The sequence below is a fragment of the Nestor notabilis genome, unplaced genomic scaffold (assembly GCF_000696875.1).
Source record: "Nestor notabilis isolate BGI_N333 unplaced genomic scaffold, ASM69687v1 scaffold2542, whole genome shotgun sequence".
NCBI lineage: Eukaryota > Metazoa > Chordata > Aves > Psittaciformes > Psittacidae > Nestor > Nestor notabilis.
This window is the reverse complement of record NW_009917705.1, coordinates 1-17,595: the sequence shown is the minus strand read 5'-3', so window position 1 is coordinate 17,595 and position 17,595 is coordinate 1. Positions and strand designations below refer to the sequence as shown.

Genomic DNA, 17,595 nt, shown 5'->3' with positions numbered 1-17,595 from the left:
CCTGCTGAAGATGGAAATAGCTTTATGTTTTAAATAGGAGTGGTTTGGTCCTAGCAATCTACATAGAATTATTGAATTTCATTTAAAAGATTTTCTTGTTCTATAGAAGCAGACCCAGAATTATCAATTCCAAATAAGCAATAAGAAACATGACCAAGAAGAGGTAATTACCCGTGACCAGCCCGAAAGTGAAACGAATGAGTTGATGATTGAAAAACTAAAGGCAACTGTGAATGAAATGACAGTAAACAAGAATAAACTAGAAGAGGAAAATCTGAAACTCCGGGAGGATCTAAAAATGTACCAAAACCAGTGCCAGGTAGTGATGGTTTTTCTTTTTTCCCCAATGACTGTGGAATTAATGTTGGATAATTAATTACTTAAGAATATACTTTAAAAAGTTGTACTGAGATGCCTTTATAAAAGATCTGTACATAACGTATACGATTTGCAGGAACACAGAATGAGCTGTGAATGGTACATTTTTTGAGTAGCACTTAAAACAGAAATATGTTTGATATGTAGTGCTATATTTTATTCTTGTCTGTTTATCTAGGAGTTTTGTAACTTTCCTATATCCATAGCATCTACAAGAACTCAGCCTAGTTCACTTGGTTTCTTGTGCATAAATGACTTCTATGAAATCTCTTTGTCTGATTTACACCTTGTTGTGCAGTATGCCTGCCATATAGCTAGTAAATAAGCATATAGAAACGTGTGTGGTACACTTTATTATTATTGACAGAAGATTTTGCAGTCAATGAATTTTTAAGTTGCCAGCCATGTGAAGAACCCTCACCTTTTATCTTATCCCTAGTTTACAATTTTTCAACATAGCACTGATGTCTGAAGACAGCCATTTGTTCCTCTTCTTTTAGTCTTGATATATGAGTACTGACAAGCCTGAGATAATACAAGATCTTTACAGCCTTTTTTATTAGCTGTGTTTGAAACAGATCAGGAATGAGATTCTCCATGCTATTTTTTTCTGGTAATGTATATAAATTATGCTTTTGCTTCTTCATTGAAGCACTTTAAGGTCCAGTAAAATATTGAGTGGCCTATAGTAACTTCAGCTCTTTCTGGAGAAGGATAATCTATTTCCCTTTATAGACAACCTTGCAGAGTTATAACTGCATATGCAATATACTTCATAGGAACTGACATATATATGGTTGAGATTAATTTCAGGTGTTGTCTGGGCAGCCAAGTTCAGCACATGTGACGTTTATACATTTCATCTGCACATTAGTATACAAGTTATCAGTATGCAACCAAAAACCTCTGTTTTGGGGCCTGTTAGAAAGGCTGCCATTGAAAATAGTGGGATTAGAATATGAACTGGAACAGCTCATGGCAATCGGAGCAGGTGGCTAGATGCTGTACAACAGAGAGAGTAGGTGTCATTGTGCTGTAGCCTTGAAGAAAATCTTCAAGCGAGAGGATTTTTGGAATCATGTGAATAGAATACAGGAGCTGTAGGAAGCACTGAAGATATTTTAAGTAGAAGTGGAGATAGACGTACATAACATTGTCAGCTAAAGGGCAGAAAGTTGCAGAATAACTGTGCTGGTAGTGTGGAATACTGCTGTATTAGAAAAGCCACATTTGCAAATAGCTGCAGAAGGAAAATACTGATGTAAAGTCAATGTATGGCGAAAAGGTGTAGCTCAGAGAAGATACATTTTTAGGAATGTCTGTGTGAGAAAGCAAGAAGCACAAGGCCTGTTGTCAAACATAAGTAAGCAGGTTTCTGTGAAGGAGTGCTAGGTGGAGGATGGAAATAGCTGGACCTGATGTGGGTAAAGAAGGGAGAGGTAGATGGGAATCTAGGTGGGGAGAAGGCTGATGGCAATGGCAGCAAGCCTAGTATTGTGCCTCATATATCTTCTGTATATCCTCAGGAGGAGGAAGGAGCAGAGAAGATAATGTGTGATGAATTGACCTTAACTCCCGTTCCCTGTCCTTCTGTGCTGCTCTGGAGGAGGCAGTAGAGAAATGGGGAGTGAAGCTGAGCGCGGGAGGAAGGGAGGAGTGGGGGGAAAGTGTTTTAAGATTTAGGTTTTATTTCTTATTACCCTACTCTGATTTGATTGGCGATAAATTAAATTAATTTCCCTGAGTTGAACCTGTTTTGCCCATGTCAGTAACCGCTGAGAGATCTCTCTCTGTTCTTATCTCAACCCACGAGCCTTTCATTGTATTTTCTCTCCTCTGTCCAGCTGAGGAGGGCAGTGATAGAGCATCTTTGTTGGGCACCTGGAGTCCAGACAGGGTCAACCCACCACAAACAGCTTTGAGTACTATTAGAACAGGACCTGATGAGGAAATTTTTGAGACTTCCTTTTGATGTCAAACATGGGAAGAAAAGAGAGGATTTGGAAAATTTTTCTAATTGAAACAGACTTTTTAAAACTTACATTTCATTAGATATTTTCTAAACAAAACCTAAAGTTTTTGGGCTCAAAATTACTTTTCATTTTGGTTTTTTATCTAGATGCAAGAGATTGATGGTTAGAAACTTAACATGAGCCAGCTTCAGTGTGCGCTTGCAGCCCAGAAAGCCAACCGTATCCTGGGCTGTATCAAAAGAAGTGTGACCAGCAGGTCAAAGGAGGTGATCCTGCCCCTCTACTCTGCTCTTGTGACACCTCACCTGGAGTATTGTGTCCAGTTCTGGTGTCCTCAACATAAAAAGGACATGGAGCTGCTGGAGCAAGTCCAGAGGAGGCCACGAGGATGATAAGAGGGCTGGAGCACCTCCCGTATGAAGACAGGCTGAGAAAGTTGGGGCTGTTCAGCCTGGAGAAGAGAAGCTGCGTGGAGACCTCAGAGCAGCCTTCCCGTATCTGAAGGGGGCCTACAAGGATGCTGGGGAGGGACTCTTCGTTAGGGACTCTATTGGTAGAACAAGGGTTAATGGCTTTAAACTTAAAACAGGGGAAGTTTAGGTTAGATATAAGGAAGAAGTTCTTTACAGTGGGGATGGTGAAGCACTGGAATAGGTTGCCCAAGGAAGTTGTGAATGCTCCATCCCTGGCAGTGTTCAAGGCCAGGTTGGACAGAGCCTTGGGCAACATGGTTTAGTGCGAGGAGTCCCTGCCCATGGCAGGGGGGTTGGAACTAGATGATCTTAAGGTCCTTTCCAACCCAAACCATTCTATGATTCTATATTCCCTAAAATAATAAGTACATTGCAGTGATGTGTGAAACTCTTGAGCTGAAGTTCTGTTTCAATTATTATTGTGGCTGCTGCTGTGGCTGTTGTTGCTCCTGCTATTATTACAACTCACAGAAGAAAATACAATTTATGTAAATCTGTGTGATGACTGCCGTCAGATATGACTTCTACCACACGATTGTGCAGCATTCATTCCCCTTACCCACCTCAGAATGAAATCAGGGGAGTAACCCTCCCCCAAATTCATATATTGTAAAATAATTGTAGCTATTTCTTGAATGTTGAAGTCATGAAGATGATCATAAACAAGTCTTGCAGAGAATTTTAACAGTTCATTAAGCTCTGTTTCACGTGAATATGCCCAGACTTGCATTTCAGAGTTTAAAAATGCTCTCTCAGCCTTAATTTAACAAAGGATAAAATGAATGAACCTATACATGCAGTAAAACCACTTCATATCTGCCTGCAGCAGCCCTTTGAACCAAAGAAAAACCACAGGCTTCTTGGAAGGAAGGTCATTCTCATATGAGGCTCTAAGGGAAACAAACCTTTGAAATTCCTTGCTTGCAGTGTCATTTCTGGATTCCAGTTGTCTTATGAAAGTTTAAAGGCTTTATTTTTGCTTTTAAACATGGAAACTGTATTAAAATAAAATGAAGAAACTACGAAAAATACTAACAGGTTTAGTGGAATGGATTTAAAAGCAAAGGATCAACATCCTTGGAAAATCCTTTTTTTGTGTGTTTTAATCTGGAAGATGCTTTTGGATCTTGGATGACAGGAAATAAATAATCTCTGGATATTATTATTGCATGAATCTGATTATCATTGCTACTTTTGTTGTTTGTGGGTATATTTCCAAGTTCTTATCTTCAGCATGTTCTCAGTATATTTGGGGGGAATTCTGATTTTGGGGGAAATTCAGATTTTATGAGGCAAAATAGAGGTAAGATTTGTGGAGTCCCTAAGAAGAATCTTCTTGTGATAGTTTGATAATTTTGTGATGTTCATTTAAATAAGCAATTGACTCCATGCAGATAGAACTAGTTTTGAAGATGACAGAGCACACACTTTGCCGAAGTATAGATGTCTAGATGTATCTGCTCCAAGTTTCCAGGCCATGTTTAGTGAAGACATGCACCTAATCTTGCCTTTCTATGGCCTTGTAGTTTTCAAGCTTATAAATTTGGAAATGCTGTTAGGAAAACAGAAAATGGAAGTTACTTATGGCACTGATTTTTGCATGTGAAGCATGTTCCAGGGTGGAAAACCTGCTGAAACAAGCAAACTATGTATTTTAGATGCATTAAGTACAATAAAGAACTTCTGAATGATGTTTCCTATGATGCTTTCAGAAGCAGATGCATTGGAACATTGCAAAAGCTAAGGAATATTCAGCATCTGATTTTAGATGACATTTCTGGAGAGGGGAACTGACATGAAAGCAGTGGCTGTTTCAGAAATGAAACTCAAAACCATGTATGTCCTTTCAGTGAAATGATATAGGTATTGAATATGATGTGTTAACACACACCTTTTTGAGCTGTCTAAATTTATTTAACTATTTATGTATTTGCTTGTTTCTTTAGAACATGGAGGCAGGCTTTTCAGAAATGAGGAATGAGCTGCAGTCACGGGATGCTCTCTGGAGAAGGATACAACTGGAATGCCAACAAATGCATACAGAACTACAGAAGATCAGAGACTATAAAGATATGCAGGAAATCTATGTTGAAGACAATATTTACATGAATAAGTACTTCTGAGCTAATAACTTTTTTTTACATTTCATATAAATTAAAGCTGTTTTAAAAGATACTCTGGATTCAAATGTCAGATTCTAAACAATATTAGAATAAACATTTTCATTGGCAATTATATACAACAAGATTGCACCAATAGATGCAGGCTCTGTAAAAAGGCTTTTTAATTCTGCCTAGATCTTTACAAATCAATGCATTTAATCTATTTCTGTTTATATGTTTAGAAGCCTTTTCCATTTTCTCGGCATTAAAACACTTTGGAATTAGTGTGATTAAGATTCTCCCTAAACTCCTTTGAGTAAAACATTCTTTTTATGGTTTATCTAATCTACTGCAGCTATTTGAGATTATATGAAATACCAGTCTGCAAAAGATTTCAGAATTCTTTCTCCATGCACTCGCATTGTCCTTAATCTCTAGAAATCTCACAAGATCCAACCTGGTTTAGGCCAAATCTTTGATTGTTGGTTTTTTTTTTCATCAGCACACTGGTTTTCCACAGTTTTACACTGTGGAGAGGATGCTCTAAGGTTATTGAATGTTCTGCTCGTTTCATGTTTTGTTTATTTCTTATTTAAAGGCATCGACCATCTTGTGTACAACTTACTGAGCAGCTAGAAAATAAAAACACCAAGTTATTACTATTGGCACAAAGTCAAGAACGCCCACAAGAGGAGCTAAATGAGGTATTTCATATTATTATGTATTTCCAGATCTTAATATATATGCAATATAGTATTTTTAGAAGAGAGCAAAGTGCTGACCTTGGGCATGTGCATAGGTAGAAGAGAGCAGGAGGGTAAATGGTGGTTTTAGGAGAGCATGAAGTTTTCATACATGAGAAAGTTTTCATATATGGTTGCATTTCTGGAGGTAGGTGTATAGCTGTAAAATTGACATTCTGATTCCGTGCAGAGCTAGCTACTTCACTGAAGTAATGGAAGAGACCATGCCTGAGCATCACTGTGAATTGGGTAATACTGTGGAAGTAATAAACCCTCTAAGGCTATGAGTAATTAATAGGCTGTAGGAGGTAAGTAGTAGTTTGTGGGTGGTTTCAGATGTAAGATATGCCAACAGATCAACTGACACAAATCACTAGGACAGGTAGCTACACAAGGCCAAGCTTAATCAGTCACCTGCTGCACAATCTAGGGCAGTGCTCTTTAGTTTGAACTACACATCACATTGCATTGCACATTTCTCAAGCGCTGTGTGCAAGCAGTGGTGGCATAGCACTGTGGAATGGCATATGGCTTGGCAGGCCAAAACACTTTGGGAGTAGAGGATGCTCAGAACTCCTCTTCAGGCGTGTTGTGGTTTTGCTGAGTAGCAATTGAAGCAGGAATATCTCTAATTGCATGCAGCTGACTCGGATGCAGCAATTTGGGCATGATAGTCCTGATCTAGCTCTTAGGGTTTTTTGCATCTCCATCTATTTGTTTACAATTCTAGTATTTCTGTGTAGTTTGCATAAATAAAAATGAAATGCCATCTGTTACTGATTGTGTACAGTCCTGCAAGGAATTATTAAAATAGGCTTCTCAGGTTGTTTGCTGGTTTTTGTAGTTTTGTTTCTTATATAATAAAAAATCTATCAGTGCTGAATTGTTGGTTATAGGAGATAGATTATGAAAACAATCTGTGTGCTGATTCTTTGGAGAACTCTACACAGGAGACAGTGCAGAAAGTTTGACCTTAAAATATATATGTAATAGTAGGAAAAATTCTCATAAAGTGATTTGCTGTATATGCTCTTTATTTCTAACGTAGTTTCCCATCAAAGAGTCTCTAGATTGATTTATTTATATTGCCCTAAGTTAACTTAGGCTGCATTAAACTTATTTCAAACCTAAATTAACTTAGGAACAATATAACTAAATCATACTTCGGTTTATTGAATGGATATGTCCTTGGATAGTCTCTGCCATAAATTCCAATTTTTAGCATTATTTGAAGTACATTCTTTTTAAATGTCAATTTAAATGTCTTGTATTTTGTTCATTTCTAATACTGAATGGGTAAATGAAAGCACAACAGAAGGGGTGAAAAAAGAAAACCCCATAAAAATAAATAAAGCTATATGCACTGATTCATGAAGACATTTTATTGTGCAATCTCAGAAACCTCTGGTTCAGTTAGTAGAGTTGATACCTTGGAAGCAAGAGCAAAAAAGTCACTGATAGGTAGCAAGTGATGCAATCATGTTTACTGCACACCATTTTTTCTTTTTGAAACATATTTGCTCCAGATAAGAAACCACGTTTATCGAGAGGAGCAGTCCCATTGCTCTGAGCAGGAAAGAATGAAGACAGAAATCTCTGACCTGACAGAAGAGCTTCATCAGAGGGAGATCACTATAGCAACTATCATGGAGAAAGCTAGTCTTCTGGAAAGACAGTTAAAAATGGAGTTGGAGATAAAAGACAAATTGTTAGCAAAACAACAGGTATGCAAGTAGGCAAAACCAGTGTAGATCATTTTACTCCACACTATTTGTAATGACATACATTATCTGTGAAAAAAGACATTACATTTCTTGCTGTAGTTTTCATCAGCAGTGCTGTAATATCTGTGAAGTATTACAAGAGCAGCCAAATTGATACTAGAACAAGAAAGCACTGGCAAATGTCAACTGTACATCTAAATTGCAATTCATTCTGACCATTGACTGTAGTTACCATTTTAGCATGCAAAAGATCTTGAAAACATCCAATTTGTTGTTATTATATGCACATCATCATTAGAACTGTATTAGAGTATCTAGAACATCTTTTCAGGGGTTTTTAAGTGCTTTTTGAAGAATGTTACAAATCTGCTTAGAAAATTCTGGTAATTTTAAAGCTGAAAACTGTAAGATACCAGAGTTTTAATGTCAATTTTCAGTTTTAAAAACAAGTATATTACCTTCATTACTTAGTTTTGTAAACCAAAACAGCCTTCATATTTAGAGGTTTCTGGGGATCTCTTGGTTTTCTGAGAAGGTCACTGCATATTGAAAGTTGTAATTCATGTAATACTTCATTTTTGACAATAGGAAAGTTAGTGTTTCGGAAAATGAGAGACATCTACTGTGTGGCTTTACCAGCCTATATCACTAAAAGAGTGGATGTCACTCCTAGACTTCATGACTAAGATTTCATCCAGTTTCAGCGGCCTGCAAAATCCCTCTTTGTATATCATAACTGCAAGTGAACTCCCATATTTTCCTAAGTGAAAATATTTTTCCTAGGTGAAAAAAGGTAAATAAAATCAGAAGCATTGCACCTGTGTGCCCTTCATAGATGGTTTAAGAGTTCTTTCCGCTTTAGGATTGCCATATTTAAAACATATTCTAGTTAGTTTCGTAATTCTTTATGTATGTTTTGTCAAATGAACCATATATATCTATACTCAGTGTTATTTAAAGTCAACAGCAATATTCTTGCATTTAACTGACAATTTAATCTTTTCCTAGTTGTTGGATTCCCGATACAAAGTCAGGAGCTCTGAAAACACACATCTAAAGGAGATAGTGGAAAACCAGGTATTTTTTGCATGGTATTTTTCTTTAATCTATGCAATATGCAGAACAGTTACTTATATTTAGTGTAAATGTAGATTGAGATGATGGCAGATTTAGAGATTTCTAGCTTGAGTAAAAGAGATTAATAGAAATCAGGTGCGAGACATAATCAACACCAAGCGGATTAACTCAGCCTGAATACCTTAACTGTAGTAAACTAGAAATAAGCTAAATTTTTCAGTAACTGTCTAGACAATAAACAGTTTCTTAGAGCCTATTTTTTGTAAGTTACATCACTTATTTCAGAAAATACTCATTTTTAAACAGTCATCATTCTCACAGAGCCAAAGGTATGTCCCGTGTGTACTATTTAACCCCTTTGTACATATGATATTTAAATAACAGTGTAAAAAACAGACATATTTTGCCCCCACCCAGCTTATTTTCAGAGTTTAGCATTTATTTTTCTTCAAACAGGGGATGTTTAAAGCTTAATTCATAAAACGTGTGCCATAATATCATGTAGTACTGTAGTTTCAGTGAGTATAACAAATATTATATATGCTGCCTTCCACACAAAGCTTCAAAACGTCTCCTGCTTACAGAACATCTGCAGTTATTTTATCTATCAATGGAAAAAACACTGAAATGTTGCTTGTAAATCCTGCTGTAAATACATCTTGGGGGATTTGTAGCCTGTTAACTGCTTTACTGTAGATTGACAAATGTATGAAAGAATGCCACATTTTTCCACACCCTTAAAATAGCATATATGTCTATCAGTGATGTGTTTCCTATACATACATATGCATTATTATGGATATATGTATGTGTATATATGACATTATCGTGGAAACATAGATGGATGTGTGTATGCATGTCTAGCTCTTCTCTACAGTGGTATTCTTCATGAAGATTGAGCAGAGCTATCTGACAAGAATCCTTGTAGATACCACGACTGCTAAGTTTTGACAGTAAAATCCAATTAATAGATATACCAAGGTCACTACACATATCAATGCATTTGTGGACTTAATAAGTCTTTCCTACTTTACTAGTGTATTGTGAAAATCTAAACATTAAAGATTGTGAGGTGTTTGATGCTAAGATTGCAGGAACTGGAGACATTTTTACAGATGAGTTTGCATAGTACAGCAGAGCACTACACAGACTCCTCAAACTAGTGCTACCTTAAGTCAGTGTGGTGTATTCATCACCACGCAGGGTTAGTTGTTTAGATTTCAAAAACAATGCAGCTGTGCCAGCTCAGTTTTGGGGCTCATGCCATTACAACTGTACTGCTGATTCTAGAGCTATTAGTGGTAGTGTGACTTAGTGCTGCCCTTCCTCTGTTCTGCCACTTCTCTGCAACTGGGAGACATGTCTGAGCCCCTGCCTGCCATCCTTGCAGTAAATACTAAATTTCCTTTTACTTTCTGGCACTTCCATGCCAGCTTGGCTCATAAATACTCACTTGGAGTATCGTGTCCAGTTCTGGTGTCCTCAACATAAAAAGGACATGGAGCTGCTGGAGCAAGTCCAGAGGAGGCCACGAGGATGATAAGAGGACTGGAGCACCTCCTGTATGAAGACAGGCTGAAAAAGTTGGGGCTGTTCAGCCTGGAGAAGAGAAGCTGCGTGGAGACCTTACAGCAGCCTTCCAATATCTGAAGGGGGCCTACAAGGATGCTGGGGAGGGACTCTTCATTAGGGACTCTAGTGATAGGACAAGGGGTAATGAGTTTAAACTTAAACAGGGGAACTTTAGGTTAGATATAAGGAAGAAGTTCTTTACAGTGAGGGTGGTGAGGCACTGGAATGGGTTGCCCAAGGAAGTTGTGAATACTTCAACTCTGGCGGTGTTCAAGGCCAGGTTGGACAGAGCCTTGGGTGACATAGTTTAGTGTGTGGTGTCCCTGCTCATGGCAGGGGGGTTGGAACTAGATGCTCTTAAGGTACTTTCCAACCCTAACTATTCTATGATTCTATGATTCTATAAATTTCCCCTAAAACTAGCTAAACGAGGCAAGAGTTACAGGAAGAGATGACATTAGACCAAATAGTGCAAGGAATAGACAAGCTTTTGATTGTGCTAGCAGTAAGTATACGAAGAACCAAATCCTTAATACTCATAAGTTACCAACTTCCAAAAGAATAAGGTAAATCTAGAAATATATGAAAGCAAAACTTACTAGAATGTTTTGGGTTTTAGGCTTTTGTGTATAATCTGGTCATGGACCTGTTGGAGCAAGTCCAGAGGAGGCCACAAAAATGATCAGAGGACTGGAGCACCTCTCCTATGGAGAGCAACCTTTCAGTACTTAATCAGGACTTATAAGAAAGACAGAGAAAGACTTTATACCAGGACCCATAGTAAGAGGAGAAGGGGCGAGGGTCTTAAGCTGAAAGAGGGGAGATTTAGACTGCTTATAACAAAGGGCTTTGTTTGGTTGGGTTTTTTATGAAGATGGTGAGGCACTACCAGAGGTTGCCCAGAGAAGCTGTAGCTGCCCCATCCCTGGCAGGGTTCGGCGGCAGGGTGGGTGGGAGTTTAAGAAAGATATGAGTATTTTAAACCGAGCAACCTGCTCTAGTGGAAGGTGTCCCTGCCTGTGGCAGAGATGTTGGAATAGACGATCTTTAAGGTTCCTTCCACCCCAAACTGTTGTATGGTTCTCTGAAATCGTTTGAGATTTTTCTGTTAATGACAATGTACTGCTATTGCAAATATATTTACACAATGCAATGCAGTATTCTGCAGTGAAGTAGTTCCAAATTAGCTAGCTTTGGTGTGCAGCATAGGCTTCATAGAAAAAGTGACAGCACAAAAAAGGAATGGAATATCCTGGCTAGTCAACTTCCAGAGCTGATCTCCGTCTTCCCCTCTTGATATCCTAGTGGATGGGTCTCTTTAGGCCGTAGCTGCAGAGCACATGTTGCTTGTACTATCAGTATGATGACTCGTATACCGTGTGGACTAACCCAGCTGAGAAGCAGGGTTTAGTAACACAAGAGAGTGCTAATGTGGCTTTACTTTACTGCTTCTGCAGCTGAAGGTGACTGTATCTTGACACAGATATTAAATTGTGCCTGTAGACATACCCTGTATCTAGGAAAGTAATGAACTTCCATAATTTTTTCTTATTATTTCTAGTGGAATTGTTACTGGAGGGAGCAATACAGTCTGCAGCCATAGCTGTTATGGTTGCTTTTATGTCGTAAGTTTTACAAAGCAAGTGATGAATTTACAATAATAATACCTTGAATGCATGTTTGTTGAGAAATTTTAATTTGCTTTATTGTGTTATAGAGGCTGTTATTCCTTCTTTTCCATTTATCTACATGGATTTTTTTCTGGAGGCAATTCTCTTGGTTTGCTCTAAGTGCTGCATGATTATATATAGTAGCTAGGTCTTTCTTTAGCATAGAACATTGTTTTGTGTTCGCTTGCTAAAAATACTAACAATCATTTATTGTGGAAAAGATAACTATATAATGATGGCTTTATCTCCTTGCACAGAGTATAGATTTACCTGACAACAAACAACATGGAAATTTCACGTCATCCATTCACAAACGAGAACATGAGAATGTAAGATTACAAAGTAGTCTTGTTAAACTACAAAATGACACAGAAACATCGCTACTGGGTCTCATGGATGCACATGGAGAAGCAGAGCACAGCTACCAAACCCACTCAGAGATGAAAGAAAAGGAAGAGAGGTAATTTTTAGATGATACACATGCATTAAGCTTCCTGTAGGTTTTTTGGAAGCACCTAATTGGGCTGAACTGTTAAGCTTTTCTTCTGTTTCTGCACATTCAGAACTCCCACCAACATAAATATCAGACCTAGTTAGTATATTTGTAAGAATTCCCTACCTTTTCTAGGTGGCTGACTGAATTTGGCAATCAAGGAAGTCCTGGACATGTTTGATCATTTTTTAAATGTTTTTCACATGAAACAACTTTAAAAACTTTTTATGTGCTGCATAAGTTATTCTTAGTTCCAGGTTTTGCAAAACAGGACAGAACGTATTTTTACTGCCAAATAAAAACAAGACAAGGGAAGAATATAAAAACCAACATGAGAGGTAAACTGCTCTGCAGGAGGTTATCTTAATAAGCAGTTTGAACTACAACCCCTGCTGAAAAGTTCTCTGTCCCACCAGTTTCATTTGTTGGAAGTTTCATTAAATGTATTTTAATGCCTTGTCTAGTTTTGGTGTTCTTGGGTGACCTGATTTTTAAATGAAACATAATTTCAGGTGCCCTGAATAAATCATTACTACAATAAACTCCTTGTTAGGGAAAAATAATGAGACAAGAATACTCAGACTATAGAAAACATTGTAGTGATGGCTTCCTTCTTATTTCCCTGTATTCAGTGAAGCACTGAATTACCTTCAAACATGTTATAATCATGGCATTGTAGTAATAAAAAGAAAATTAAATCCCCTGCTAAACAATATTTCACAGTACAGGAGAGTAAAAATTAATAGGAAGCTAAATATGTTGATCATTTGTAAAAAGAACTTGCATGGTAACACCAATGTGAAACAGTTGAAGCCAAAATTGCACAGGTTATTTCAAACTCATACATTTAGTCACTGGCAAAATTTAAAGTTATTTTCTTTCTGCAAAATAGAAAGGCATCCCATTACATGTAGCTACATTCTTGCTTAAAACTTCCTTTGAAATATTCTGTTAAATATATAATTTATTGTTGTAGGTAGTATTCATGTGTATTCAAATACACATACAGGTATTCTGTGTGTGCATGGACATATATACGCATATACATAATACACATACATATGTGGAAAGGCAGGTATGGCTGTTTTCCTAAGTTTCAAATGATAGAATCATAGAATCAACAAGCTTGGAAAAAACCTTTAAGATCGATAAGCCCAACCTTTACGCCATGACTGCCAAGTCCACCACTGAACCATGTCACTGAGGGCCTTGTCTGCACATTTCTGAACACACACAGGGATGGTGATTCCACCTGATGTTGAAGGTTTTGCTGAAACACATATTTACAAACCAAGTTTCAGAGAATTCTGTACCTGCAGGTCTCATAATTTCAACAAAAATTGGTCAGTGCATTTTTATCTCATGCTTCCAGTCTCCTTAATAGAGAGAAAGTCAGATTTACTCAGGAATTAAACTTTCTGTACATGAGGAACTGTGAAATTTCACTCATGAGAATTTAAGCGTATGAGGCAATAGAACTATACAGGTAATTTGCAGGATTATGATTACTTAGCTATTGAAGACCAATGTTAAACCAAAACTGGGAGAGAGAAAACTGGGAGAGGAAACCTTCCTAACAGAAATCTCAACCACACTTCTGAACACAGCTTAAATTACAATTCTAATTAATCTGATGAAACAGATCTATTGAGCTTGGTTTTCAGGATCTGAAACGTGTGATTGATCTGCTAAATGAAAAGCTATTTAGCAGAATAAATACATACACCAATTCCACGTGTAGTGTACATACGCAGCAGCCAGCCAGCCTCTTTAAGACTGGGCCTTCTCTTTACTGTCAATTCTCTGTTCCCAAACAGGAACTAGCTCAAGATTTTCTCAGAAAACCAACATTATATTTTCAGCCATCAAATGTATGCAGATAATTCAGGCCATTTGTGTTGGTTGAGTTAAACTCTAGGGTATATTTTATTTTATTGTGAGCATAAACCATGTTATTTCTGTTTTAATTTGCAGGTCTGTTTCCATGGTAATTATGGCACTGGAGAAAGGACAAAACCACTGTTTTTTATACAGTAAAAAAAAAAATAGAAAACATGGTGGTTTTGCAAGAGGAAGGGGGGTTTGTGTTTTACAAAGTCATTTTCAGAAGCTTTACTTTTTGTTTTTCCTATTTGCACTCAGAAACCTAGAAAGGTTTGCACAGCTACAAAAAGCAAAGTCTTCAACCAACTATATTCTATAACCTTTTTCAGTTATGTCTCCCAACCAGTACTAGAATCCAAGGCATGGGCACTGGCATTAGCTAGGAGACCTCTAGAGAAAACACAGGAAATTGCAGGAAGTTCTATTGGCGACTTAGAGGCTGGATTTCTGCTTTCATTCAGTATGCAGGGAATTTCTAAATATTACAGAGTAAGATATGCAGGAGTGGCACCTCTTTCCTAAAAAGGCTGTAGTCACATCCTACTTATAACCTCTCTAACTACTGTTCTCATATATGGTAGTTGACTTACTTCTAAGTGCCATTTACAGAAGCTCTCCTCACCCTCAAGATTTCAATCCTTTATTTAGACCTCGGCCACATACAGTTGATTTCAAGTTTGGCATGGTTGAAGAGGGCTTTTTCTAATGAAGCCGATGTGTTTAGCCTGTTTGTTCCAAGATTGCTTGTGACTTCCCAATGAAAGGCTACTTATTTACCATAAAAATACACACAAAATAGGTAACTGGTCAAGCCAAAGTGCTCTTTCATCACGTGGCAAAAGTGAGGGGTAAAGGCTAGGACTGAATCCCTCCTAAGGTAGCTGGGAATCACTTAAACGATCTGTCTTGACAGTGAACTATGTGTCCTGAGGAGGTTTTCACTACCTTTTGGAGTTCACACTCTTAGTCATGCTCACCACTGTATCAGGTATTGCAGTAGATAAACTGGAAGCAGTGAAAGCAATCTCTTAGGAAAATACTTTTTAACCATTTTTACAAACCAAGCCAGCAGTTTTTCTTGCAAGGTAAAAGCAACAACACAAATTCTGAAGACATTCTGGTCATTAAAGATCTGTTGTTTTCTTTCTCAAGACCAGGTATTTCAACCAGCACAAGCTGTGTAAGGAATTTGTTTTGCACCACTGAAGTCATTGATCACATAAAGACCAGGCTGATTTTATATAGGAGTCTGGAAAAATCAATCCTGTCTGTATAATTTCCCTTTGTGAGGACATTGTTCTTTCACTTCTTGTCCCACAGGTCTTGTCACCATGTCAACAGTGATATAATTTTTGTGAAGCATGTGTATATGTTTAATACTCTCTGACAATAAACCCACTGAAAGCATAAGTTTTTCAATCGCAGTTACAGTATATTTGCACTGCCAGTATTAACAAACGGACAGTTTTGAACAAATTGCAGGTGTTTACCTGCCTTTACATTTGTATTAAAGTAGAACTCTGTTCTTACATATTATTTTGCACTAAACTGGCAGATATTTAAACTCCAACTATGAAATCTGTTTGAAGTGAAGGCACAGTATCCATATCAAAGCACCTAAATGTAGGTGTCATGTTTTTCCAAGATAGCAAACAGCCCCAGCAATGCTGTGGATTACAGAAGGAAGTGAAGTTCCATTAAAAAGTCAGTCCTTTTTTGAGAGGTGTCTGATTTTTTGGGCGGAGAAGAGATTCAAAGCAGCCCTGCAGAGAACAACTTGGGGGTGGTGATTGACGAGAAACTCGACATGAGCCAGCTTCAGTGTGCGCTTGCAGCCCAGAAATCAACCGTATCCTGGGCTGCATCAAAAGAAGCATGACCAGCAGGTCAAAGGAGGTGATCCTGCCCCTCTACTCTGCTCTTGTGACACCTCACTTGGAGTATTGTGTCCAGTTCTGGTGTCCTCAACATGAAAAGGACATGGAGCTGCTGGAGCAAGTCCAGAGGAGGCCATGAGGATGATCAGGGGCTGGAGCACCTCCCGTATGAAGACAGGCTGAAAAAGTTGGGGCTGTTCAGCCTGGAGAAGAGAAGCTGCGTGGAGACCTCAGAGCAGCCTTCCAATATCTGAAGGGGGCCTATAAGGATGCTGGGGAGGGACTCTTCATTAGGGACTGTAGTGGTAGGACAAGGGGTAATGGGTTTAAACTTAAACAGGGGAACTTTAGGTTAGATCTAAGGAAGAAGTTCTTCACGGTGAGGGTGGTGAGGCACTGGAATGGGTTGCCCCAGGAAGTTGTGAATGCTCCAACCCTGGAGGTGTTCAAGGCCAGGCTGGACAGAGCCTTGGGAGACATAGTTTAGTGTGTGGTGTCCCTGCTCATGGCAGGGGGGTTGGAACTAGATGATCTTAAGGTCCTTTCCAAACCTAACTATTCTATGATTCTATGATTTTGCTATCTAAAAGCCACCATAACTGTAGGCACCTGAGTCTGAAAACTCTGGTCTTAGTGAAGTAAGCTACAGTATAACAGTAATAACTGTTATTAAATACACAGAGAAGCAGTTCTGGGGGAAAATAAAAAAGAACACAGATCACAGACTTTACTGTGGGTTTACAGAGAAAATTACTTCCAAAAAGGTCAGAACACAAGATGGAAAAAATATTTGTGATTTTATTATTCATACCATCTATCTTCTGTGCCCTTCGTCCAAACAATAGATGGAATAGACTTTAAAATAGGGGAGAGGGAAGGAAAAGAGTATTCTATGGCCAAAGAGCAGTGTGTTTATTTAAGGAAAAGAATGAAAGAAAGGAGGAAACTCTGCCCCCATAAAAGTAAACATTTTAACTGATGTAGAAAACTGGAAGGTTGGGTGAATGTTCTCAGAGAGTTTTGTTTTAGAATGTAAAATAATAATATTATAGTAATAACATTACAGCATCATGCTTATAATTTGCTTTCCTGTAGCATTCAGAGTATCTTAATCACTACTTCTTTTATAGCCAGAGCAAACTACGTTCTTCATTAGGTCTCTGAGTTGTTCTGCACAGCCCGTTGATGGAGTGCTCAGTTTCATGTTTCAGGCTGTCAGGGTTTAACCTGGCAGGTAGCTAAACACCACACAGCTACTTCTCACTCCCCTTCCCTTCCTGCAGCGAGATGGGGAGAGAACTGGGGGGAAAAAAGCAAACTTTGTGGGTGGAGATAGAGTTTAATGGTACAGAAAAGGAAAGGATGATGACAATGATGATAATAACAACAGCAACAGCAATAATAATAGAATTAGAATATACAAGTGATGCATAGTGCAGTTGTTCAGCACCCACCGACCGATGCCCAGCCAGTTTCCAGGCAGTGGCCCCCAGCCAGCTTTCCCCCTAGCTTATAGAATGAGTATGACACCATATGGCCTGGAACATCCCCTGGGTCAGTTGGGATCAGTTGTCCTGGCTGTGTCCCCTCCCAACTCATTGTGCTCCCCCAGCCTGCTCGCTGGTGGGG

The 17,595-nt window shown here is 38.4% G+C and overlaps 1 protein-coding gene across 1 annotated transcript in view; it reads left to right on the top strand.

Moving 5' to 3' along the window:
* The window catches only part of CCDC67 (coiled-coil domain containing 67), a gene marked incomplete at its 5' end in the record, with an annotated part of 18,774 nt that extends 6,598 nt beyond the window's left edge, over positions 1–12,176 (top strand). The window contains 6 exons of the mRNA XM_010009362.1: positions 107–319; positions 4,771–4,937; positions 5,525–5,630; positions 7,196–7,393; positions 8,402–8,470; positions 11,970–12,176. Of these exons, the coding sequence (XP_010007664.1) occupies positions 107–319; positions 4,771–4,937; positions 5,525–5,630; positions 7,196–7,393; positions 8,402–8,470; positions 11,970–12,176 (960 nt within the window). The remainder of the gene's footprint in view (positions 1–106; positions 320–4,770; positions 4,938–5,524; positions 5,631–7,195; positions 7,394–8,401; positions 8,471–11,969) is intronic.
* Positions 12,177–17,595: the final 5,419 nt, after the last annotated feature.